At 38.5% G+C, this 26,912-nt stretch overlaps 2 protein-coding genes across 6 annotated transcripts in view; one reads left to right on the forward strand and one right to left on the reverse strand.

Annotated features, from left to right (window-relative positions):
- Positions 1-26,912, reverse strand: part of AQR (aquarius intron-binding spliceosomal factor) — a 109,301-nt gene that overhangs the window by 71,194 nt on the left and 11,195 nt on the right. For all 5 annotated transcript variants that reach the window (XM_031002200.3, XM_055363249.2, XM_055363248.2 and 2 more), the window contains exons 4-11: positions 21,177-21,212; positions 16,578-16,698; positions 13,817-13,957; positions 11,556-11,624; positions 10,441-10,541; positions 8,276-8,352; positions 4,107-4,171; positions 1,849-1,965 (exon numbers count right to left, since the gene is read on the reverse strand). In XM_031002200.3, coding sequence (XP_030858060.1) covers positions 1,849-1,965; positions 4,107-4,171; positions 8,276-8,352; positions 10,441-10,541; positions 11,556-11,624; positions 13,817-13,957; positions 16,578-16,698; positions 21,177-21,212 — 727 coding nt within the window. The remainder of the gene's footprint in view (positions 1-1,848; positions 1,966-4,106; positions 4,172-8,275; positions 8,353-10,440; positions 10,542-11,555; positions 11,625-13,816; positions 13,958-16,577; positions 16,699-21,176; positions 21,213-26,912) is intronic.
- Positions 12,624-13,004, forward strand: LOC101152497 (large ribosomal subunit protein eL42-like). The gene has a single exon (XM_019011149.4). The coding sequence runs from the start codon at positions 12,624-12,626 to the stop codon at positions 12,936-12,938; it is 315 nt and encodes a 104-aa protein (XP_018866694.3). The 3' UTR covers positions 12,939-13,004.

The raw sequence follows: 26,912 nt of genomic DNA on the forward strand, positions 1-26,912 counted from the left end.
CTCAGAGGTGCTGAAAAAACTCAGGAATGTAAACATTACAAAAAAAATTTTAGAACATCCAACTAAAAACGTTTTAGTTACATGAAAATAAAGTATGTGAATAGATTGTTAAATCTATTTCATATACGTGGTCTACTTCTGCAAAGAAAAACTTATACTGCAATCCCAATACCTAAGAGACGTTAAGGAGATAATCTAAAGAAGCCCACCATTTTAATGAAACAAACAAAATCTATCTTATCTATCTACATCACTGAAAACTTACAAAGCTATAGCACCAGAGGGAACTCCTGAGGTCTCTCACTATAGGTTTTGCAATTCATAATTGGAGATACTTTTTTATACGCCACTTCTTTTTTTTTTCTTTTTTTTTTTTTTTTTTGTCTGAGACGGAGTCTCGCTCTGTCACCCAGGCTGGAATGCAGTGGTGCGATCTCGGCTCACTGCAAGCTCCGCCTCCCAGGTTCACGCCATTCTCCTGCCTCAGCCTCCGGAGTAGCTGGGACTACAGGCGCCCACCACCATGCCTGGCTAATTTTTTGCACTTTTAGTAGAGACGGGGTTTCACCGTGTTAGCCAGGATGGTCTCAATCTCCTGACCTCATGATCCGCCGGCCTCGGCCTCCCAAAGTGCTGGGATTACAGGAGTGAGCCACCGCGCCCGGCTGTGCTGCTTCTTTTAGGGAAAAACACTAAGATAGGAAAAGCTAAGTTATTCTTTTTTCTCCATGGCCATCAAAGTCCTTTGGCTTAGTTTCTCTTGCTAACGAGGCTCTGATGTCTCCCCTGTAGCAGCAGCATCAACAGAGCCTACTGGCTGCACTCACCCCAAATCTTTATTATTTTTAGATCTAATCTATGGCAGATCAGATATTAAGATTTTAATATATTTTAATATATGTGGCAAATCACTAGACAGAAATTTAAAAAGAGAATAAGAGGAATGCTCCCAGATATAAAAGAACAAGGGGATATGTAAACACATACCAAAATTGTATCTCTAACTATGATCTCATTGAAAGATAGCATTAGAAGTTTGTTAAAAATGATTTCTTCTGCTGGGTGCAGTGGTTCACGCCTGTAATCCTAGCATTTTGGGAGGCCGAGGTGGCCAAATTGCCTTAGTTCAGGAGTGTGAGACCACCTGGGCAACATGGTGAGACCCTGTCTCTACTAAAAATACAAAACATTACCCGGGCGTGGTGGTGCATGCCTGTAATTCCGGCTACTGGGGAGACTGAGGCAGGAGAATCACTTGAACCCAGGAGGCGGAGGTTGCAGTGAGCCGAGATCATGCCACTGCCACTGCACTCCAGCCCGGGTGACAGAGCGAACTGTGTCTCCATAAACAAAACAAAACAAAACCAAAAGAAATGCTTTCTTCTGCATGACATAACAGGAAATGTAAAATACTGTGTCTTCCTACCCAAGACAACAAAGTTAAGTGCATCTGCAGCTTCCTTATTCAAGGCAGCACGTATACTTCTACATGATCAACTATCTGTCACCATCATCTTATAGAAAGAGTCATACTATTGGGGCACAGTTCATTTAAAATTAATGCTCATCAGCTACTATATTTCACATAAAATCAAAACTTGTGAACATGTGTGACTGTATTCCCCAAATCATAATTTAGTCCAATAATAAAAATCATACATAATTAACAAAAAGTTATATAATTACTAGAGGCAACCTATATAAGAATACATTCATTTTATATATTAAGACATGACTTTAAAATAACTAGGAGTTTGTGTTATGCCCTGATACTCCTAGTTGTGTGGCAAAGAAAAGATCAATTTAGAAAGTAAAACAATAAATACGTTCAGATACATCAATATTCACCTGGGAAAAAAGATGGCCATCCTCTTCTCTACGAACAAGATTGGAAAGGTAACAGTGAACCAGAAGGTGGGAGTCATCCAGGATGGTATTAAACCAGCGCCTTGTGGGTAGCAGGGCCTGGGAAAAACAAATATCATAACAGTAAGTTTGCATCTATTCTCCACAGCTAGAAGTGAAATCTACTGATATTTAACTCTCAAGTATTAATCACATACAAGGTACCCTCCAACCTTCCAATAGGCACACTGTATACAATGCAAGAGGTCCCGTTCTTGCTGCAAATAAACACAGTGGCAATGTTTTTGGTTTTAAAAACAATAATGATGATAAAAGAACTTTTAAGATAAAATTGAAAATAAAGGCCGGGCGCGGTGGCTCATGCCTATAATCCCAGCGCTTTGGCGTGGCAGGTGCATCACCTGAGGTCAGGAGTTCAAGATTAGCCTGAGCAACAGGGCAAAACCCTATCTCTACTAAGAATACAAAAACTAGCTAGGTGTGGTGATGGGCGCCTGTAATCCCAGCTACTCGGGAGGCTGAGGCAGGGAGAATTGCTTGAACCCAGGAGGCAGAGGTTGTCCTGAACCAAGATCGTGCCACTGCACTCAAGCCTGGATGACAGACCAAGACTGTCTCAGAAAAAAAAAAAAAAGAAAGAAAATCTAGCACTAAGGAATCTCACAGATCATCTTGGCCAGTAGTTTTCCAACAAAATCCTACGTAAAATCCCAATATATACCGTAAGTTTAAAAGTGGAGTTGCTCTGAGAAAAAAGGAAATACAAATCCCTATGTGGAGATTCCTGTCTTTGTTTCCTCTCCTCATGTTCCCCTACACTACAGCTTGAAAATTACTAATCTAATCAAATACCCTCATTTTATAGATGAAGTTATTGAGATCCTCAGAAGTTAGAAGTTAGTTACTGGCAGAGCTAGAATTTGAAAGATCTCATGAATGACTGCTAGTCCAATATGCTAATACTCATATCAAAAAACCACCTTACTTCTCCAGACAAGGAACAGATTTTCTTTCAATTTCTCTCATTAATGAGAGAAAGGAAAGGAAATCAATTCAATCTGAACTACATCAATTCTGTGTCTGAACTTGTCAGCAAATCCTGCACCTAAGAGTATGAAATCTTTTTTTTTTAAGAATCTTCATTTTAAAAAATTGAACACAACAGCTATATTTTTCTTCACAAACATTGGGCACATTTAGAAAAGTGAGATTATTTAAAGAGACAATTATAAACCCATGACTTCATCCACTACAGAAAACTCTGTATGAGGGGTATTAAAGTATGACACAAAATAAATTGTCACTGCTGGACTCATGTTTAATAACTATACTATGTAATGTTTTTTCTACAAACAACAGCCCATGATAGATGAGTCAGTCATTTGAAAACCTGAAGGGCCAATTACTCGTGACTTCCTTCTCTAAGTGACACCTTGAAACATGTACAAAGTAAAACCAGTTTGAGGTGATGAATAAATACTTCATATAGACCACGCACGGTGGCTGACGCCTATAATCCCAAGCAATCCTCCTACTTGGGAGGCCAAGGTGGAAGGATTGCTTGAGCCCAGGAGTTCAAGACCAGCCTGGGAAATATGGTGAAACCCCGTCTCTACAAAAAACACAAAAATTAGCTGGGCATGGTGGTGCCCAACTGTAGTCTCAGCTGCTCAGGGGTCTGAGGTGGATCAGGAGGATCACTTGAGGCCTGGGAGGCGGAGGCTGCAGTGAGCCGAGACAGCGCCACTGCATTCTAGCCTTGGTGACAGAGAAAGACCCCATCTCAAAGAAAAGAAAAGAAAAGAAGAAAAGGAAAGAAAAGAAAAGAAAAGGGAAAAGAAAAGGAATTTTTCTTTTCTTAATGTATTTTTATTGTATTGTATTGTATTGTATTGTATATTAATTTTTTATTAATGTATAATCTATATTAATAAATATTGTATACAATAATATATTATTATACAATCCATGGGCACCCAATATGTATTGTAGTATTATATAATACATATGTATATAATAAATATATACATATTTACCTTTAATATATTTTAATTAATGAGAGAAAGGAAATATATACCTTTCCTTTCTCTCATTAATGTGAGAAATTGAAATATATAATAAACATATACATATGTATTGAAAAGAAAAGGAAAGAAAAAAAATACTTCATATATGGTCATATGCTTAATCTTAGACCCCCTAATGATTATATAACAAAAAAGTCACTGTAGATTTCTTACCTCTAGATCAATCATAAGTTCAATGAATCTTTCACAGTAATGAACTTTGTCCATAGTGACAGGTTCTAGACATAAGAGAGAACGCATGATAGAATTTTCTTACTAGGCCATTTTGCATGCTGTTTCTGAAAACTGGCAGTTATTTAATAACTTAAATAAAGTCAATTGTCTTTTATTCATCAGAATTGGACTATGATTTAGAATGAGGATCTCACATATATATTTTTTTAAGGAAGGCCTTACCCTGATACTTAGCTCTACAAATATGAGAAAATAAAAGATCTAGCTTGGGTCAGAAGCACATTTTAAAAATCAGGTTTGCAAAGATATTTTAAAAGTATTAACCTTTAAAAATCTGTATTAAATTAGATTTTGAAAAAACTTAGAGATATAAAAACTAGAAGGCAGTTTTATATCAGGTTTTGCTTCACTTTCCTTATTGTCTTTACATTCTAAACTTCTGAGAGTTTTCTCGTATGTATAAACACACACATATGTATATGTACACACACACACCTTTAAAGTGCACTGAAAATTAGAGAGGTAATTTTTATTTTTTTTTCCACTGTACATGTATTACTTTAACATTAGAATGCCAATGACACAAAGAACAATAAAAATACCTTTTAAATCACTAGCTTATTATATACTATTTATGAGCATAATATACTATTTTTACAAACATTTATTTTTGTTTTTAAATAATTACAACCTTGGGGCATGAAATATTTTCAGAGTAAAAGCTTTTTTTCTAATGCCAGGAAATGGTCTACCATTTTGCCAACTAAAACCATCCTGTCAAGTTGGTTTCAATTAAAACAAAGATAATTTTAGGTTTCCTGTTGCTACTTAGTTTAAAAACTTGCAGCAGTGACTAACACCCAGTGCCAGACCTATAGAAGGCATCCTACAAATGCTTACATAAAAATCCATTTATTTATTTGTAGTGTACAGGAAAACGGAAAGCTTAATGTAAAGCAAGAAATGTGAATACTTTTGTGATTAATATATACAGAAATGTTAACTGGAACTTTTTCAGCTAGCATATGCCCATAATCCAAACCCTGAAATAACAGAAGTATAGAAATTATTAGCTGGAAAAGACCTTTGAGAGCATCTATTCTAGATCTTCATTTTCTAGGTAGAAAAACATGATCAGAGAAAATGACCTGATAAAGGTGTAAAGCTAGAATGGTTGGTTAGAACTGGAACCCAGGTTTTCTGAGACATACATATACAGTTATTTAAAATAACAATTTAAAGGAGCAATTTTTAAATTAAATCCATTCGAACCAACCTTTTGTTGCTATCTTTTGTTCTTGTAACTGTCAAAGGAAAACATTTTTTCCCAAACTAAAAGAGTGAGCAAATTCTGAATTCTGTATCTTTATTTACGTCTTGAGAAATTACTGGAAATGGCCTATTTAAAATTAGAAAACAATGCATGGTGCTCTGGTGACTAAAGTTGCATGTTTTTTTATGATAGCTGGTCCTACTGGGCATGTTGCCTAAGGTAGAAACCTTGCTATCCCAATTTCAGACACAAATATATCCTTATCATTTGTCTCAGCTATACTGTAACTTTTTTTCCCTTCTAACAGCAATCTTAACATCTCAGACTATCCTACACAGATTTCCAACAACTCATCCGGGCATTCCGTTTTTAATGACCCTATTTTAAAAAGGAAACTACAATCCTTCTTAAAATCTTTAAAAAATTAGCCTTCTGTTTCCTAACTACACAATCCATCTATCTTCATACCCATTCTGAACTGGCAAATTACTGTCTTCATCCTGTTAGTTCCTTTGCCAACAAGCTGACAAATTTTGATAAAAACTCAAGATTAAGAAATGATGTTTTCTGGCCAGGTGCAGTGGCTCACACCTGAAATCCCAGCACTTTGGGAGGCCGAGGAGGGTGGATCACTTGAGGTCAGGAGTTCAAGACCAGCCTGGCCAACATGGTGAAACCCCATCTCTACTAAGAATACAAAAATTAGCCGGGCATGGTGGTGTGCACCTGTAGTACCAGCTACTTGGGAGGCTGAGGCAGGAGAATCACTTGGACCCAGCAGGCAGAAGTTGCAGTGAGCTGAGATTGCGCCACTGCACTCCAGCCTGGGAGACAGAATGAGACTCCATCTTTTAAAAAAAAAAAAAAAGGTGTTTTCTGACAGTATATAAACAATAGTGGCAACAGCAAGTGGTTTACAGGCTGTTAAATTACTGCAGGCCCTATGTTCTTGCTTTTGAAACCTAGATGACCCTAGATAAACATTCCATAGTTAGAGATATCAACTTTTATTACAGACATTAGTTCTATAGACGTTAGTAGCTCAAAGCGCTCAATGTTATTCTTTGTGCCAAGAAAACCCAATCTTAGTCCTCTTTCCAGGTTTGAAGGCACTTAGTGGAAAGATTTAGATATACTAACATTAAGAGACTTAAGATTATAAGCATAAAACGTTTTCTTTCTTTTCTTTTTCGAGACTGAGTTTCGTTCTGTCACCCAGGCTGGAGTGCAGTGGCATGATCTCGGCTCACTGCAAGCTCCACCTCCTGGGTTCACACCTCATTCTCCTGCCTCAGCCTCCTGAGTAGCTGGGACTACAGGTGCCCGCCACTGCGCCTGGCTAATTTTTTGTCTTTTTAGTAGAAACGGGGTTTCACTGTGGTCTCGATCTCCTGACCTTGTGATCCACCCACCTCAGCCTCCCAAAGTGCTGGGATTACAGGCATGAGCCACTGCGCCCGGCCAAAACATTTTCTTTATACTAATGCTAGTAGTAGTACTGTGCCCTAAGTCAGATACAACTGATTTACTGCATTGGTATCAATTCCTCACTGAATCGTAGCTATGATTTTCAGTTGTAAAATATTACTTGGAGGGTCAGCATTTATAACTCATTCCATTGTGTGTTTTTAAAAGCTGTACTTTCTGATGCAAAAATATAAATATGGTATACCTATATAAATATGGTATACCTATACAGCTGATCTTAGATTATATTCCACTTAAAAATATTAAACAATTGGCCGAGCGTGGTGGCTCACGCCTGTAATCCCAGCGCTTTGGGAGGCCGAGGCAGGCAGACTACCTGAGGTCAGGAGTTTGAGGCCAGCCTGGCCAACATGGTAAAACCCTGTCTCTACTAAAAATACAAAAATTAGCCGGGCGTGGTGGCACACGCCTGTAACTCCAGCTGCTCAGGAGGCTGAGGCAGGAGAATTGCTTGATCCCAGGAGACAGAGGTTGCAGTGATCCAAGATTGTGCCACTGCACTCCAGCCTGGCTGACAGAGTGAGACTCTGTCTCAAAAAAAAAATAATAATAATTAAACAATTATATTTTAATTATATTTTATAACTTTAATATAGTATATACTCTATATATACTTACTTTTTAAATCAATAAATGGAGGAAAATCCTTCTATTTAGGCTTTTAGCTCATATCTCAGTAATATTTCTCCTTTTTTCCTCCAACAGTATCAACAGGACTTAAAAACACTATTCAGCACCATATTACAAATAACATGCAAATATGGTCTGTAATTTTCCTCTTCACAACTGTATCCCAGCACCTTAGACAGGACCTGGATCTAGTAATTAGGTGATAAAAATATTTGCTACATAAAGGAATATTTCAATAACCACACTGGTGCCTTTAAAATAACCCTTAGGCCAGGCGCAGTGGCTCATGCCTGTAATCCCAGCACTTTGAGAGGCTGAGGTGGATGGATCACTTGAGGTCAGGAGTTTGAGACCAGCCTGGCCAACATGGAGAAACCCCGTCTCTACCAAAAATACAAAAGTAACTGGGCATGGTGGTGCATCCCTGTAATCCCAGCTACTCGGGAGGCTGAGGCAGGAGAATCACTGGAACCCTGGTGGGGGAGGTTGCAGTGAGCCGAGATCATGCCACTGCACTCTAGCCTGGGTGACAGAGCAAGACTCTGTCTCAAAAAATAAATAAATAAAATAAAATAACCCTTAAAGGCAGTCCCAATACTCACACTGGTAATGTATTTAAAAAGGAGAGGACATACACTTTGCCAATACAATTTAAAATCATTCCAAGAACAGTTTTTAGATTAGAAATGAGTAAATACTATAGGGGCAGCTATATGATAATTTCACAAATGCACTGAGTAAAAAAGAAGATAGTTACCAGACAGTGGGACTGATTTCAGCACAGAGATAAACTTCTGGATGAGTTGTGAAAGAAATCTCCTCTCTTGATATGCCCTAAAATCAGAAAGAACATTGACCAATTACTTTTGAAGAATAGTCATTTCAAAAGTAAATTTTAAATGTTGACCACGGCTTTCCAATACTGTTCAACTGTTCATTTCTTTGTGAAGCTGGGACTATAACTTCAATATACAGCTTCTTCTTTCTATGTAAATACAGTGCTATATGAAGAAAAGGAGAGTCACATTACTGACCTAATAAGCCACCTAAGCAAGCACCTCCTTCTCTCACCGTGAACGTTTTCTTTTTTCTGCTTTTTTTTTTTTTTTGAGGTGGAATCTCGCTCTGTTGCCCAGGCTGGAGTGCAGTGGCGCGATTTCAGCTCACTGCAACCTCTGCCTCCCAGGTTGAAGCAACTCTCTTGCCTCAGCCTCTTGAGTAGCTGGGATGACAGGCGCCTGCCACCATGCCTGGCTAATTTTTGTATTTTCAGTAGAGATGCGGTTCCACCATCTTGGCCAGGCTGTTCTTGAACTCCTGACCTTGTGATCCACCCGCCTCGGCCTCCCAAAGTGCTGGGATTACAGGCATGAGCCATGGCGCCCAGCCTGAGCCACAGCTCCCAGCCAAACATTTTCATTTGTGATTTACAAGTCAGACCAAGAAAGAAGTTTCAAAATTCCATTTATAGTCTGCCCTTACCATTAAAAATCTCACATTTAATGTAGTTAAAATGAGATGAACAATATTATATTTTAACGTTTAAGTATAATAGAGTATTACAATAGCTAAAGATCAAATGTTTAAAAAATAATTTTCTATTCATTACTACTTTAAGATATATCCATTAATGAACAGACATGTATCAAGTATCGTACAGCTGTAAATGCTTATAACAGTCCTGCTGGAAATACAAAGAAGGGCAATGGCTAAAATCTACTTGCAATAACAAGTCATATATTATGAACACAATTAGTAATACATGCCAGTATGCGATTAATAAAACTGCCTGACATTAATTAAGCACGCATTTTGCCAGGATCTGAGCTATGCTAAACACTTCACATCTTATTTAATATTGATTAACAGTCCTCGGAAATGGGTACTACTGTCCAGATTTCACAATGAGGCTTAGAGGTGAAGTAACTTGCCCAAAGTCATACAGCAATTGAGTGTGGAATCTAGCTAAGTCTGATTGTAGAACCTATGTCCTCAACTACTATACATATCCCAATCATTACATAAACAGCTGGTGTTTCAAAAAAAAACCACAGAGCACGTGTTCTAGGAGTTCAGATGAAAGCAGTATGATCTAAAGTAGTTGGTCTGGAAGAGTGTTTATATGGTTAATATTCAATTAAGTGGAGTGAAGAGGAAAGGGACTTAGGAAAGAAATGCTAAAGAAGCAATGACTAGAGTAGTCCAGTGATTTGCAAGAGTCACAAGAAACAGCTGCAAGCTTCTGAAAGCCTTGTAAGAAGTTTAGAGTTAGGCTGGGTGCGGTGGCTCACGCCTGTAATCCCCAGCACTTTAGGAGGCCGAGGCAGGCGGATCACCTAAGGTCGGGAGTTTGAGACCAGCCTGACCAACATGGAGAAACCCTGTCTCTATTAAAAATACAAAATTAGCCAGGCGTGGTGGCGCATGCCTGTAATCCCCGCTACTCAGAGGCTGGGGCAAGAGAAATCGCTTGAATCTGGGAGGCAGAGGTTGCGGTGAGCCACAGTCGCACTATTGCACTCCAGCCTGGGCAACAAGAGCGAAACTCCGTCTCAAAAAAATAAAAAAAGAGTGAAGGAGTAAGAAAAAGAAAGAGAAGTTATATTAATAGCCTGAAGATAGTGGAGAAAATTGAGAACCATCCATGAGGGAGAGGGACAATAGGCAGGGAGAAAAACAGTGGGTCAACTATATATACTTAGCAGCACAGAAAGAAGGAAAAGAAGAAAAGCATGATGCTCTGGCTTCTGCTTTAGATCTTTGTGGAAAATATTCTTAATGACAGTCTAGGTAAAAGCACTTATCGTAATAATTTATTTGCGCTCAGCACTATATAAAGGGAAACAACAAACCAGTCAACATCATCTAAGGTCCACAATCCAGCATAATAAGCCAACATGAAATGAAGCTCTGCCAACATACTGTTCTCTTGCTTCTGGATCCATCTTTTCATCATTCTTTTTAATCAAGTTCCAGAATTTTCTTAGCTTAGGTGTCTTTTTTAATTCTAATTCCAATCGTGCCTGAAGAAGAGATGTGTTATTAAATTACCAGTAGCCTCAAAGTTTACAAGGATAAGGATTAGATCAACTATTTGCTAGTTTTCTAATATATGAGTACAAAATAGAGCAATTTGATAAAACCTGAAAATAACATGACAAACCCTGAAAATTAAGAAATGAATAATGATATTTTAAAAAATTATTCAACTCTAGCTCTTGTTAATAAAAATACAAATCAAGATTGTAAGCTCAATAATCAATTAATTTTTTATTTCAAAACTTAAAGAGCTAAGTCTGAAAAATATATGCATCAACACTTAGCATAATCACTAAGGTTTGAAAAATATGAGTCTGAAACAATGCACAAAAAACAGCAATCACAAGTAAATAAGGAAATGTCCACATCAGCATATTCTCTCTTATAGCACTTGCCACTTTTTAACTTAGTATTAATTATTTATACTTGCCTTATGTTTTCATCCCCATCAACTGGTGCTTATAAATGAGTCTGCATATCTGAGTATATGCAGAAACACCCACGTGCAGGAAATGAAATTCTGAATAAAGCATTACACTGAAATCTGATAGTTTTAACTAAACTACCTAAGATGTATTAATTTGGCTTTGGTACCTGCACATATTACCCAATAAAGACTTTATGGAAAAATGGAAGTCATTAATATTAGGTATGATCCAGATCTTCTCCTACAGCTATATATATATACTCTAATCAAGGAAAAAAAAATTCAAGTCCACATTTAGTCTCATCTATACTTTGCTAAATTAACCCCCTTTCTCTATAAGCTCAATAGATACTACCTTATTCATTTTATATTACTAAAATTAAGTTAAACATCAAATGCACATAAAAACTTTAAAATAAAAACTGTATCTATGAAAAGTTAAGCAAAGTGGCTTTTCTAAGAAAAGGGGTATTTAGCTACCACTTGTATATCCAGATTAAGGCTACAGACTAAAACCACATGTTCTACTTATAACACATACATTCATAAGACTCTGAAATTAGAGACTTACCGGCTGTAAGCCCATCCACATTGGGAGGGAGATAAGCTGCTGTACTTGACTTCGTATCAAGTCTACTTCCTGTTTAGGGCATGAAGAAAATAAGTTTATAAACATACCAGCATTTCTACCTAAGTCTTTACATAAGAAGTATACTGCCTTTTTAAGTCCTGGAGGGAAAACATGCCACAAATATTTTCAAGTTAATATTTTGATATTAAGAAGTTCAATGCTTTAAAAAAGACTCCATCCTTATTATTTACAGATTTTGTATTTGCAAATTCATATACTAATAAAAATGTATTTGTAACCCCAAAATCAACACTCCATGTGCTTTCACAGTCATCCAGATGGCCCAAACAAAAATCTGAGTTGTCTGACGTGCACATTCTCAGGTGAGACTGAGCAGATGCTCTGCTTCATTCTCAGCTCTCATACTATAAGAAACAAGTATCCTTTTTGTGGTCGATTGAGTACTATTTTTTTTGGCACGCTTGTGCTTTTTGATGATTGTGCTGTTTAAAATGGCAACAAGCCCAAGGCTGAAGTGCTGTCTGATGTTCATGGGTGCAAGAAGGCTGTGATATGTCTTACAGAGTAAATACGTATGTTAGATAAGCTTCGTTCAGGCATAATTACAGTGCTGTTGGCAGTGAGTTCATGGTTAATGAATCAACAATATACAATAAATAAGCTGTCTTTAAATAGAAACACACATAAAATAACGCTATGTATTGATAGTTTGTAAAATGTCATGACCAAGGCTTGCAGGAACCTAACCCTGTATTTCCCCAAGGAGTAATGGTTCAGCATTAGCTCATTCAATGTTCATAGCTACTTTATAAAATGAACACAACTACCTCAAATAAGAATTGACTGCATATTTTAAAAGATAAAGCATTTCAATAATAAACTAGTTTGGTAAGTTGGCTAAAACTATCACCAAATTACTAATACTAATAAAATCTTGTTTCTGTTTAGTTTCTGATAAAAAAATCACATCTATTTATATTTCTATTTGTTCTGTTTAGTTTAATAAATGTTAAAGAGGCTTTCTGTGCCGATAACGCTCACGCAAGCATGGTTAACGTCCCTAAAACCCGCTGGACTTTCTGTAAGTGTGGCAAGCACCAACCCCATAAAGTGACACAGTACAAGAAGGGCAAGGATTCTCTGTATGCCCAGGGAAAGCGGCGTTATGACAGGAAGCAGAGTGGCTATGGTGGGCAAACTAAGCCAATTTTCTGGAAAAAGGCTAAAACTACAAAGATTGTGCTAAGGCTTGAGTGCATTGAGCCCAGCTGCAGATCTAAGAGAATGCTGGCTATTAAAAGATGCAAGCATTTTGAACTGGGAGGAGATAAGAAGAGAAAGGGCCAAGTGATTCAGTTCTAAGTGTCATCTTTTATTATGAAGACAATAAAATCTTGAGTTTATGTTCAAAATAAATAAATAAATAAATAAATAAAAATAAATGTTAAAGAGATAACAGTGGTATCCAGTGCAGGCATCATAAATCTTTTTTTATGCCTTTAAAAGATCCATGTGAGATAGTACATGGAAACAGGTAATAACCATCCATCTATTAACACTCAGTCTTCAGAATAAGAAAGAACTCCATGCATTCCTCCTGCATGGGTGTAAATGAATTATCAATTCAGAGGCACTAAATAAATATGTGTATTTATCAGCTAATCACATAGGAAAGCTCAAATAAAATATTACTGAAAATATTTAATTTTTTAGAAGATAATCTTATGAAGGATGAAAATGTATCACACACAAGACATTTTCAACGATCATCTACACTTGGCCTTTATCAGTCAACTCAAAATACAACTCTCCTGCTGACTAACCAGCCTATGCATAAGGCATGATGAAAAGTAATGAAACTACATTCCTGTATGTATATGCAGTTTGTGGCACAGATCTCATTACTCCAATTCCATATAACCAGTCTCCTTGCTGCTTCTCATTTTTGTGCTCTCCCTTTGGAGTTTCAGTTCTTATAATCATTTTTCTTAAGAGTCTAGATAGAAAAAATTAAGTATCAATTTCAAATCTATTAAAAAGTGAACATATCTTATAAAAACATATCTTAAAGACTTATAAAATGGTTTTACTGATAAGTGGCTGAAATCAAGCTTTTAGCATTATCCTTATTGCCTACCATTATGGATGAATGGAGTTGGCTACAGAGGTAATTTCATCTAAACTCAACCTAAAAGAACAAGAAAACTTGAAAATTACCCCAAAATATAAAGTAAAAGTACCAAACTATTGAAGCAATGATCAAGAAAAAGTAGTAAGACTGTCTGTTCATGAAGTGAAAATTCACCATCAGTTTCAGCTAATGCCGCCTTCAAGATGTGTTTAAAAAAGAATGGGAAGTGGTCTGGCTTCTTCTTAAAAATCTGAAAAGAAACAGAATAAAAATTCATTTTGTATTGGCTTGCTCACTTAAGCTTTAAAGAAGCCCTAGTAGGTCTTTTAGCAGTCTATTAAAAAAACAAATAATTACAAAAGGGTTATTTGTATATGTATAAAAGAAGCATCATGTGCTTACTTATAATTAATGGCAAGTCAAATACAGGTTTCTGACAGGACTATGAGAGAGCTGCAGAAACCTTTAGCTAATAAAATAATGGCTTTAATTTCTTTAGTTTTTCCTCTGTGGATTATGCCTGTATTTAGCTTAGGCTTTGTTTTCTTATTAAGGATCTGAAGTGTTTTAATTTCTCTGATTTAAACAAAAGAAACTACATCTTTAGCAAAAATTGTAGTTTTCACACTGTAATTAATCTCAAGAACAGCCCCTCCTGCTTTATATTAGCTCTTTACTCTTAACTTGTAAATAATGTAAATATATTCAAGCCTCTTTGACCTACCTCTGTTTCTAGTTACTGCCACAGACAAATGCTCCAAGCATGTGGTCTACACTAGTTGTTTTCATTCACTTCTCTAAGACAAGCTCTCCTGAAGCTGTATGGCTGTCAAGTCCTATGGACCCTTATTAACCCTCAACTCCTTTTCACCATATTGAAGGCTCTTCTTCTTTTGCCTGTTATCTAAACCGCAATATTCGTAGGGTTCTAGCCTCATTCTTTTCCCTCTATTACTTCAACCGCTAAATACCAATGATTCCAAATATATATCTGCAGTCCAGATTTCTCTTCTGAGCTCTCAAACCTTAGATTCCTCTACTAGATGACTTAATCTAGATATTCCAAAGGCAATTTAAACTGAATATGTCCAAATTCAATTCAACAGTTTTGTATCCTCCAAATTATTCCTCACTCTCTATTACCTATCTTGGTAAATGGCACCATCATATATTACATTCATTTGCCCAAGCCTGGAAGGTTATTGAAACTAACACCCTTTCCTAATGCTACTTCAACTGATTATCAAATTCAATCAATTCTACCTTCTACATCTCTGTATATCCTCTAAATCTGTATTATCATTTCTCTATTTCAAGGCCTAATCACCAAAGTGATCTTTATAACAGGCAAACTGACCAGGTTATTCCCTGGCTCAAAAAATTTTCCTTCTTCCTTTCTGTATTTCTATAATAGCTTGAAGCAACTTGAAGAAACCCCTAGGCTCTCTTGATAGTGACATAAAACCCATAGTTTATTCTGAGCTCTAATGTGCCCTGAGATGGTAGTCATTTAATGAATATTTGAGATAAGTGTCCATGGTTTTATCTTAAAGACTCTATCACCTTTTCACTTTGGTGACCATTTACTCAAAACAGATGACAGGCATCCATTCCTTTTTTTCATTTAAAAAAGTCTGACTGGAAGAGAAGAAACTCTTGATGAAGTGACCATTATATGGTGGGCAAAGAAAACAAAGATTTTGGATCCCTACTGATCAAGCTTCTATTGCACCAGCACAAAAAGGAAACATCAGTGCATTAGAAATTTCTAAAAGGAAAAATAGATCCCAAATCAAGGACAAAAAGAACAGGCCAGGCACAGTGACTCATGCCTGTAATCCCAGCACTTTGGGAGGCCGAGGCGGATGGATCACCTAAGGTCAGGAGTTTGAGACCAGCCTGGCCAATATGGTGAAACTCCATCTCTACTAAAAATACAACAATTAGCTGGGTATGGTGGTGGGCACCTGTAATCCCAGCTTATTGGGAGGCAGAGGCAGGAGAATTGCTGGAACCTGGGAGGCAGATGTTGCAGTGAACTGAGATCACGCCATTTGCACTCCAGCCTGGATAACAAGAGCTAAATTCAGTCTCAAAAAAAAAAACCAAAAGAACATTGAAATTATAATGTAAGCATCTGTCTTGACTTTGGTAACTTTTTTTATTCATGTAAAACTACAAATATAAACTCCCTCTTGTGAAAAAAGACACTGAAAAATATCTCATTTGAACATTATATACTTGCGCTTTTTTTTCTTCTTCTTAGAGACAGGCCTCGCTCTGTTACCCAGGCTGGAGTGTTGTGGTGCAATCATAGTTCATTGCAGCCTCGAACTCCTGGGCTCAAGTGGTCCTCTTGCCTCAATCTCCCAAGTAGCTGGGACTACAGACTCATGCCACCATGCCTGGCTAATTTTTTTTTTTTTTAAAGAAACAAGTTTTTGCTTTGTTGCCCAGGCTGGTCTTGAACTCCTGGCTTCGAGCAATCCTCCCACCTCAGCTTTCCAAGTGCAGGATTATAGGCATGAGTGACAGCACTCAGCCTATTTGTACTTATTAATATAATTTCCATTTTGCCAGCTCCTGATGTAAGTTGTTATAACATATACCATTCTTTGTTTCAAACACAAAGCAGAAAAATAACTCACATTCATAAATTTTCAATTCATAGTAAATTATTAAATCATTTGAAGAAAGTATTGAAACCAAAAGAAAACATATCTTTCACATACCCATTCTTTTTCTCAATATTTGCTTTATTACTGGGTAAAGTTCTGCTCTAAAAGCACCACTATCAGTAAAAGTTCTGCCACTTTGTAATGGCTTATGTGGGTCAGTATGAAAGCTATGAAGTAATTTAAATCAGTTACCTCCCATGCAGGCACGTTTTCTCTAAACTTCTCATTCACCATACAGCAGATTGACATTAAATAGGCCTTGCTGGATACCTCAGGAGAATAATTCATCCAGAGATAATTTTCAAGATACTGGCTGTAAAGAGTAAAAAGCATAGAATACTTCATTAGTTACCACCACTCACTGTAATGCATAACTCACCCAGAAAAGCATAATTATTTACAACTTTCTGAAAATATTTTGGAAATCTCTATTTATAACTTAGAATCCTTGGCTGGGTGTGGTAGCTCATGCCTGTAATCCCAGCACTTTGGGAGGCCGAGATGGGTGGAGGTCAACTCCTGACTTGAGGTCAGGAGTTGTGATATGGTGAAACCCCATCTCTACTAAAAATACAAAAATTAGCTGGGTATGGTGGCACACGCCTGTAATCCCAGCTACTCAGGGGGCTGAGGCAGGAGAATCACTTGAACCCGGGAAGAAGATGCAGTGAGCTGAGATTGTGCCACTACACTCCAGCCTGGCTAACAGAGCTAGACTCCATCTCAAAAAAAAAAACACAAAACTTGGAATCCTCCACAAATTTACCTGCAGTCTAGGTCACTGCTACCAGCTACAAATTTATATATAGAAAATACAGCTTTGGAGAATGACAGTCCTATAAATTCAAATAAAAAGGTATCAAACGTTGCCAACATACATAATTATCACCACCAAACCACCAGATATTCCCTTACTTAAGGCTTTTTTTTTGTTTTTTTGAGACGGAGTTTTGCTCTTGTGGCCCAGACTGGAGTGCAATGGCGTGATCTTGGCTCACAGCAACCTCCACCTCCCGGATTCAAGCGATTCTCCTGCCTCTGCCTCCTGAGTAGCTGGGATTACAAGAATGCGCCACCACGCCCGGCTAATTTTTTGTATTTTTAGTAGAGACGGGGTTTCTCCATGTTGGTCAGGCTGGTCTTGAACTCCCAACCTCAGGTGATCGATCCACCCACCTCAGCCTCCCAAAGTGCTGGGATTACAGGCATGAGCCACTACACTGGGCCTTTAACTTTAAGGCTCTTCTTAAAGTAAAAGTTGGCCAGGCACAGTGGCTCACGCCTGCAATCCCAGCACTTTGGGAGGCCGAGGCAGGCAGATCATGAGGTCAAGAGATAGAGACCATCCTGGCCAACATGGTGAAACCCCATCTCTACTAAAAATACAAAAATTAGCTGGGCATGGTGGCGTGTGCCTATAGTCCCAGCTACTCAGGAGGCTGAGGCAGGAGAATCACTTGAACCCGGGAGGCGGAGATTGCAGTGAGCCGAGACTACGCCACTGCACTCCAGCCTGGCAACAGTGAGACTCCGTCACAAAAAAAAAAAAAAAAAAAAAACGAAAACCCAAAAATACCTGACAAACATCAGTTCTAAAACAAAATGAGGCCAGGTGTGGTGGCTGACACCTGTAATCCCAGTACTTTGGGAGGCCAAAGTGGGTGGACTGCTTGAGCCCAGGAGTTTGAGACCAGCCTGGGCAACGTAGTGAGACCTTATCTCTATTAAAAAAAAAAAAAAAAAACCACTAGCCAGGTGTAATGGTGCACACCTGTGGTCCCAACTACTCAGGAGGCTGAGGTAGGAGGATCACTTGAGCCTAGGGGGTTGAGGTTGCAGTGAGCCATGACTGTGCCACTGTACTCCAATGTGGGCAACAGAGTGAGACCCCATCTCCAAAACTAAAAAAAAAAAAAAAAAATCTTCTGAAACTCCTACTAAGCCTTCTCATTCTAGCCTCCACATACCTTATTTTCCTTTCGTATTTTTCATTTTTACTTCTCTTTGCTATTTTCCTTTTTTTTTTTTTTGAGATGGAGTCTCACTCTGTTGCCAGGCTGGAGTGCAATGGCATAATCCCAGCTCACTGCAACCTCTGCCTCCTGGGTTCAAGCAATTCTCCTGCCTCAGCCTCCTGAGTAGCTGAGATTACAGGCATGTGCCACCACACCCAGCTAATTTTTGTATTTTTAGTAGAGACAGGGTTTCACCATGTTGGCCAGTATGGTCTCGATCTCTTGACCTTGTGATCCACCCGCCTTGGCCTCCCAAAGTGCTGGGATTACAGGTGTAAGCCACCACTCCCGGCCCTCTTTGCTATTTTCTAGTAAATTCCCTCAGATCTATTTTCTAGTTCATTCCCTCAGATCTATTTTCTAGTTCATTAATTCCTTCTTTACCTGCGTCTAACATGTTATTTATTTTGCTAATTGAGTTTTTAAATTTCAATGATTTTTTATCTCCATTTCCCTCCAAGTCTATCCATTTTTAGTATCTTGTTTCTTTCTCACATATTTCTTCTCTTATGCCAATAATAATTTTAAACATAATGACTTGACAGTGTGTATCAATTATTTAATTATCTGAAGTTCTTGGTGGTGGGGGCAGGGGGGAAATATTTGTTCTCTGCTGTTCACTCTTGCTTATAGTAGAGAATATTACCCTAATGTGCTCTGTAATTTGGGAGTATAAACTCACCTTTACCAAGGTTTTATTTATAGAGTTTTCTGCAGTATAGTTGGAATACATATGCTTCCAGAGTATCTTTATAACTGTTTCTGCCAGATGTCCCACAGATGTCACTGGCTTGCCACAGTTAAGAGTAAAGTCTTATCTTGGGTGTTATCTGACTACACAGCAAATTCCAAACCTATCTTAAAATCTCTTAGATGAGAAAACTGAGGTAATGAGAGTCAATGATTTGCCTGATTACAAAGGTATGGTCCTGACTCCAAACTACATCTCTTTTCTTCAAACTTAAGGATTTGTTCAATAACTTCCTGATCCTATTTCAGCAATTGCAGCAAATTCTATATAATATTGATATAAAATAATGCCTTCCTCTAATGATTTTCATCCATGGAAACCCTTTTCTCAGTTCACTTCCCTATATCCAGCTACCTTCTCCATGCCATCTTACTTTCCAGTTTAGCAAGAAACCATCAATTACTCTCTACAACAAACTTTAGACTGGTTATGTTTGGAAGTTGGCCCAGGGAAAATGACATTGTCACATAAAATTAAATAAGAGTTCCTGAAAGGTAACAACTGACTTTTTCAGCTATTAAAAATTTTTCACTGTCAGCTGGGTGCGGTGGCTCATGCCTGTAATCCCAGCACTTTAGGAAGCCGAGGCAGGCAATCACAAGTTCAAGAAATCAAGACCATCCTGGCCAACATGGTGAAACCCCGTCTCTACTAAAAATACAAAAATTAGCCAGGCGTGATGGCGCACACCTGTAATCCCAGCTACTCAGGAGGCTGAGGCAGGAGAATCGCTTCTACCCGGGAAGTGGAGGTTGCAGTGAGCCGAGATCGTGCCACTGCACTCCAGCCTGGCAACAGAGCGAGACTGTCTCAAAAAAAAAAAAAATTTCACTGTCATTGATGCTTTCAATCTGTTTTGTTGCTTTCTCCTTCAGTTCCTGCAATTCTCTTGGTTTCTGGACTCTAGAATTCTGGTTAATTCTAATTGCATATTGGTAGCCTCTTGATTTTAATCTGTCTTCTTGAAAGGAGGCAGGATATGATGGAAAGAGCATATTTATCTCAGGGCCAGATGGGTCCAGTTTCTAGCCTCAGTTTTCTCCCCTACAAAATAAGGAAGATCTTACTGGTGTTGTTGTCAGGATTAAATAAGATCATTTAATAATAATACAGTCCTTAGGATACAGGAGGCACTCAACTTACTAGTTAATTCATAATAATAAATTTCAATTTCCCTCTAGAAAAACGATAAGACCATCTACTTCATGTAATTTTTTTTGTAAGGATCAAATCTGTGTATGTAGGAGTAACAATTATTAACACAGAGGCCCTGACCTCTGATGTAAACCAGATGTCAAGGAAGTGTAGAGAAGTGGAAAATCATGAGCTTTGGCATCAGACATTGGTATCCCAGCTCTGCCAATTACTTAGAGCAAAGAATTTAACCTCTCTGATCTCAGCTTCTGTTTCCAGTAAATACAGAGGACAGTATTTACTTCACAGGATTGTTGTGAGTACTCTGTATGTAAAATGCTTAACACTGTGGTGAGCACAAAACTGGTGTTCTGTTTGAGAAATGGTAAATGTAACTATCATCAACAACAATCCTGGCTTTTATTTTCAGCATACTGGCTAGATCTGGTTACAACATAATCTAATCTACCTTTGCAATCTAAAAATCATACATTATCTTTTGTCTGAAATATTTATGTTACTAGTAGCTAGACTGGAACAATGCTACCTTGATGATAACATTTTAGCTTGGCAGGGAGAAAAAGTGGCTATAGAACACACTCTAATTTATCTCCACTGATCACTACAGAAACCAAGTTTGAGTTCAGAAATTATTCACCACATGCTAGCTTAACAAGTAAGAAACAAATCAAAATACAAGTTATTCTGGCAATGGGCCATCATCTTTGAAAACAAAGGCTATCATATACATATTCCAAAATAAGCCAATCACAGAAATATAAATCTTCACAAATTTAGATTTTCTTAGTCACTCACAGAAATAACACAGAAAATTTAGCTAAAACTGAAATCACATTATCTTTTTCATCAACGGAATGCCTTATAACTTACCTAAATTCCAAGAGCATTATCTTTCTAATAGCAAACCTGAAAACATAAAAATAAATAAAATGTTTAAAATAGAGAATACAAACGTTTCAGAGTTATTAACACAAATGCATTTAGGGATGTTTTGTTTCCATATTAACCCATCTATCAAAATTCATAATATCAGATCACAACTTCCAATGTCAGTTCAACTTCTTAAGCACTGACCAACATGTTTTCATTTAATACTCAAATGGAAACACTTTGCTAGAGTCATGCCTTCCTAAAAGCACGCAGGACACATATCTATATTGCAAATGTGAAAATCAGATGTTTCACTTGCTTCTTAGTGTTGACAGTGAGCTTAAAATACTAAAATATTGTGGAGGAAATATCAGATATTTGTCTTTAATATACTGTCTTTTTTAAATAGAATTACTTTGTTTTATATGAATAAACAATGATATAGTCATGTTTGTCCAAAACATACTTATGTTGTCCCGAAGCAGACACAAATGGCCACTAATTTAGCTTGATCGTTTTATAATATTGGAAATAGATCAGAACACTGTCACTAGATAATTGTTTCCAGCTTTGAAAATTAAAAATACATGTATTATGAATTTATAATGCCCCAGGAAACCACTATCCTGTCAAAAATCCTATTCCACTGATTTCTGATCTCTTACATAGTTTCACTGAGCATGAAATGTCACAAAACTTTAGTGATAATGAAATGAAGGTTTTTACTATGCAAAAGACAGAATACTGCCAAAGTACTGGCTTCTACAGCCAGCCAAGATGCTAAGTGGATAGGCCATCTTGAGTGACACACTCTAAATCTCCAACTGCAGACATTTCACTTGAATTAACTGTATGTTAGACAACAGAATTCACTCACTGCCCACTATACACAAAACTCTACATTAAATTTCTTCAGTCACAAATAGGACCTCATGATAAAAGACAGAAAATCCTGGCTCATAAGATAGAATACCAGTGTTCTAGTAATGACTCAGTGTTACTTTGACAATGTCTTTTAAACATTTTGTTTATTTTTTTCTTTTTTATTGAGACAGAGTCTTGCTCCATCACCCACACTAGACTGCAGTGGCACGATCTCGGTATACTGCATCCTCCGCCTCCCAGGCTCAAGCAATTCTTGTGCCTCAGACTCTCGAGTAGCTGGGATTACAGTCACGTGCCACCACACCTGGCAAATGTTTTGTATTTTTAGTAGAGATAGGGGTTTCCCCATGTTTTCCAGGTTGGTCTCAAACTCCTGAGCTCATGTGATCCACCCACCTCAGCCTCCAAAAATGCTAGGATTACAGGCGTGAGCTACCACACCTGACGTCTTTTAAACATTCTGCAATTCAGTTTCCTCATGTATAAAAATGGTAGAGCAGCCAACTTTCCTTTATGATAACTAGACAAGTGAAAAATAAGTCTTTTTTTTTTCTGAGGTAGAGCTTGCTCTATTGCCCAGGCTAGAGTACAGTGGCACAAACACAGCTCACTGTAGTCTCAATCTCCCAGGCTCAAGCGATCCTCCCACTTCAGCCTCTCAAGTAGCTGGGACTACAGGCATGTGCTACCACGTCCAGCTAATTTTTTTGATTTTTAGTAGAGATGAAGTCTCACTATGTTGCCCAGACTGGTTTCAAACTCCTGGGCTCAAGTAATCCTCCCACCTCAGCCTCCCAAAGTGCTGGGATTACAGGCATGAGCCACCATGCCTGGCCTTGAAAAATAACTCTTGGTATGTCAAAATAAAGCAAAAGCAGTCTGAAAAACATTCAATTCCTCTCCTAGCAATCTCAGCGGTATTTATTAAATTTGGAGTTTTATACTTTTGCCAATGAACTCTCTGAGAAAGATAAAGTGAACAGCTTAACTGAAAGTGTACTTATAAGATTAAAAAAAACAGGTCTATGAACTAGACACCATGTCAGAAGAATTTTAAAGATAAGTATGGAAGGCCGGGCATGGTGGCTCACGCCTGTAATCCTAACACTTTGAGAGGCCAAGGAGGGTGGATTGCCTGAGCTCAGGGGTTCGAGACCAGCATGGACAACACGGTGGAATCCCGTCTCTACTAAAATACAAAAAATTAGCCAGGTGTGGCGGTGTGTGCCTGTAGTTCCAGGTACTCAGGAGGCTGAGACAGGAGAATTGCTTGAACCCAGGAGGCGGAGGTTGCAGTGGGCTGAGATTGCGTCACTGCACTCCAGCCCAGGTGACAGAGTGAGACTCTGTCTCAAAATAATAAATAAATAAATAAAAAATAAGTATGAAAAGTTACAAACAATAATCACAAATATAAATAATTTGAAGGATTTTTGGATGGTTATTTTTTTAAGTTACCAATATTTACTGAGAGCATGCATTATGCCTGACACTGTGCCAAAGACTTAACGTGCATTTCATTAAATCCTTCCAAAGTTGAATAATTTATGTACGATAAACTGGATCTATTACTGTATCATTAAATATGATAAGAAAAAGAGAAGGGGCCACACAAATGAGAGTTCTTTTCTATTACATTCCCCCCTATCCCAAAAACCTCCTCTTTTCGGACAACTGTGTGAAATACGAGGTCTGGAGCTGTGGCAGCCCCACCACAACCATACGGAAAAAATCAATAAAACCTTTTGACAAGATTGACAAGGGCCTTGACATTATTAACTTCTGACCTACCTACTTCCAGATCTGTTAAGCAGATGATTAAAACAACAAGTAATAACAGTGAACAAAAGAAGCCAGCTACGCCAGGCACAGTGGCTCACGTCTGTAATCCCAGCACTTTGGGAGGCCAAGGCATGCAGATTACCTGAGGTCAGGAGTTCGAGACCAGCCTGGCCAACACGGCGAAACCCCATCTCTACTAAAAATACAAAAAATTAGCTAGGCGTGGTGGCGGGCACCTGTAATCCCAACTTCTAGGGAGGCTGAGGCAGGAGAATCATTCAAAGCCGGGAGGCGGAGGTTGCAGTGAGCCAAGATCATGCCACTGCACTCCAGCCTGGCGACAACAGCGAAACTCCATCTCAAAAAAAAAAAAAAATGAAGCCAGCCACAAAAGAGTACATAGTGTGTGATTCTATTTATTTATTTAAAGTTAAAAAAGAACCAAAATTATAGTGTTCTTGTTTGCATACTTACATATTATAATGATAAAGAAAAGAAACAAGCAGAGAGCTTCTGGAACACTGACAATGTTCGTGGAGTTTTTCAGCCTAGGTGGTGATTATGAATTATTACTATAATTCATAAGGCTATACATTGGTTTCATGCTGTTTTCTGTGTTACATTTCATAATAAAAGAGTCCATACATTTCAAATAAAAATAAACACTTTGGGAAAAGTAAATTACTCTGTAAATCACCCTTTTTGAAAGCATAAAAACCACTTAGTTGGTTCATAACAGGATTAAACATCATACCAGAGTGTACTAGTTAAGAGGTTTCTAGAAGGCAAAGGACTCTTATTTAACAACAGAGTATTCAAGGCCGGGTGTGGTGGCTCACACCTGTAATCCCAGCACTTTGGGAGGCCGAGGTGGGCGGATCACCTGAGGTCAGGAGTTCGAGACTAGCCTGGCCAACATGGTGAAACGCTGTCTCTACTAAAACTACAAAAAATTAGCAAGGCATGGTGGCACATGCTTGTAATCCCAGCTACTCAGGAGGCTGAGGCAGGAGAATCGCTTGAACCCAGGAGGCGGAGATGGCAGTGAGCTGAGGTTGCGCCACTGCACTCCAGCCTGGGGCAATAAGGACGAAACTCCATCTCAAAAAAATGAAAGAACAGAGCAGAATATTCAGTAAGAACTCAGAAAAAAAAAAAAAAAAAAGAACCAGGGAACCAGGATTCAATACCTGGTGTGCCTCTAAATACTGGGAAACATCTTGGGCAAGTTATTTAACCTATCTACTTCAGTTTCCTCATCCATAAAATGAGGATAATAATAGTGTTACAGGGTTGTTGTGGTAATAAATGAGCTAGATGCTTATAGCAGAAAGCAAGGTGCTTACAGCAGAATCTGGCACATAGTAAGCACTTAACTATTATTTTTCAAATATTTTTAAAATCAAACTTGGATTAAGAATTCATTAAGATAAGCCTGCCAAATCTGATAATGGCAAGAACAGCAAATATGAATCAATTGTGTAATGTACCATACAGTAACATGGCTGTTACATCAAGCCATTCCCCCAATACTGAAAATGCCGTGAGCACATAGCTCAGCAAAATAATTTCCTCAGGACCTAGCCTAAAAAACTGGTCATTTAAATTTTTTTTTTTCTTTTTTCAGACAGAGTCTTGCTCTGTCGCCCAGGCTGGAGTGGAGTGGCACAATTTCAGCTCACTGCAACCTCCACCTCCCGGGTTCAAGCGATTCTCCTGCCTCAGTCTCTCGAGTAGCTGGGATTACAGGTGCCACCACACCCAGCTGATTTTTGTATTTTTAGTAGAGACGGGGTTTCACCATGTTAAATTTTTAAATACATACTATAGTTTATGTGTTACAGAAGTGTACTTGGAAATAAAAAATGTAGGCCAGGCGTGGTGGCTCACACCTGTAATCCCAGCACTTTGGGAGGCCGAGGCAAGTGGATCACCTGAGTTCGGGAGTGACAGCCTGACAAACGTGGAGAAACCCCGTCTCTACTAAAAATATAAAATTAGCCAGGCGTGGTGGAGCATGCCTGTAATCCCTGCTACTCAGGAGGCTGAGGCAGGAGAATCACTTGAACCTGGGAGGTGGAGGTTGTGGTGAGCCGAGACTGCAACATTGCACTCCAGCCTGGGCAACAAGATCGAAACTCCGTCTCAAAAAAACATAAAAAAAAATAAAAAAAATAATAATAATAAAACAAAAAACATAAACATAAAAAAAACATTAAAAAATTTAAAAATAATAATAAAAAACGTGTCCAAGATAAGAAAACGACTGTTAAAAGTGCCAAGATAAATCTTAGCCATGCCAAAGACAGCTACTTCTTTCAGAACTAAGAACAACATAGGGGTGGCCGGGCGCAGTGGCTCACGCCTGTAATCCCAGCACTTTGGGAGGCTGAGGCGGGCGATCACAAGGTCGGGAGATCGAGACCATCCTGGCTAACATGGTGAAACCCCGTCTCTACTAAAAATACAAAAAATTAGCCGGGGGTGGTGGCGGGCGCCTGTAGTCCCAGCTACTCGGGAGGCTGAGGCAGGGGAATGGCGTGGACCCGGGAGGCGGAGCTTGCAGTGAGCCGAGATCATGCCACTGCACTCCAGCCTGGCGACAGAGCAAGACTCCGTCTCAAAAAATAAAAAAGAATAACGGTAGGGGCTGGGTGTGGTGGCTAATTCCCATAATCCCAGCACTTTGGGAGGTCAAAGTGGGCAGACTGCTTGAGCTCAGGAGTGAGAGCAGCCTGGGCAACATGGAGAAACCCTGTTTCTACCAAAAATACAAAAAGAATTAGCTGGGCATGGTGGTTTGTGCCTGTGGTGCCAGCTACTCGGGAGGCTAAGGTTGGGGGATCACTTGAGCCCAGGAGGCAGAGGTTGCAATGAGCTGAGATCACACCACTGCACTCAAACCTGGGTGAAAGAGAGCAACCCTGTCACACATTGTGCAATGGCGCAATCTCGGCTACACAGAAGAGAGCTACATATAAAAAGTAGCCAAATGTATATGGCTTAAAAATCATTAGCAGCTTTTGGTTGTTATAAAAAATCACCTCTGAAGAAGAAATATTAATAGCA

The sequence above is a fragment of the Gorilla gorilla genome, chromosome 16 (assembly GCF_029281585.2).
Source record: "Gorilla gorilla gorilla isolate KB3781 chromosome 16, NHGRI_mGorGor1-v2.1_pri, whole genome shotgun sequence".
NCBI lineage: Eukaryota > Metazoa > Chordata > Mammalia > Primates > Hominidae > Gorilla > Gorilla gorilla.

What these genes read in the sequence shown, in the direction of transcription:
- LOC101152497 (XM_019011149.4), top strand. Translation starts at nt 12,624, where the DNA reads ATGGTTAACGTCCCTAAAACCCGCTGGACTTTCTGTAAGTGTGGCAAG.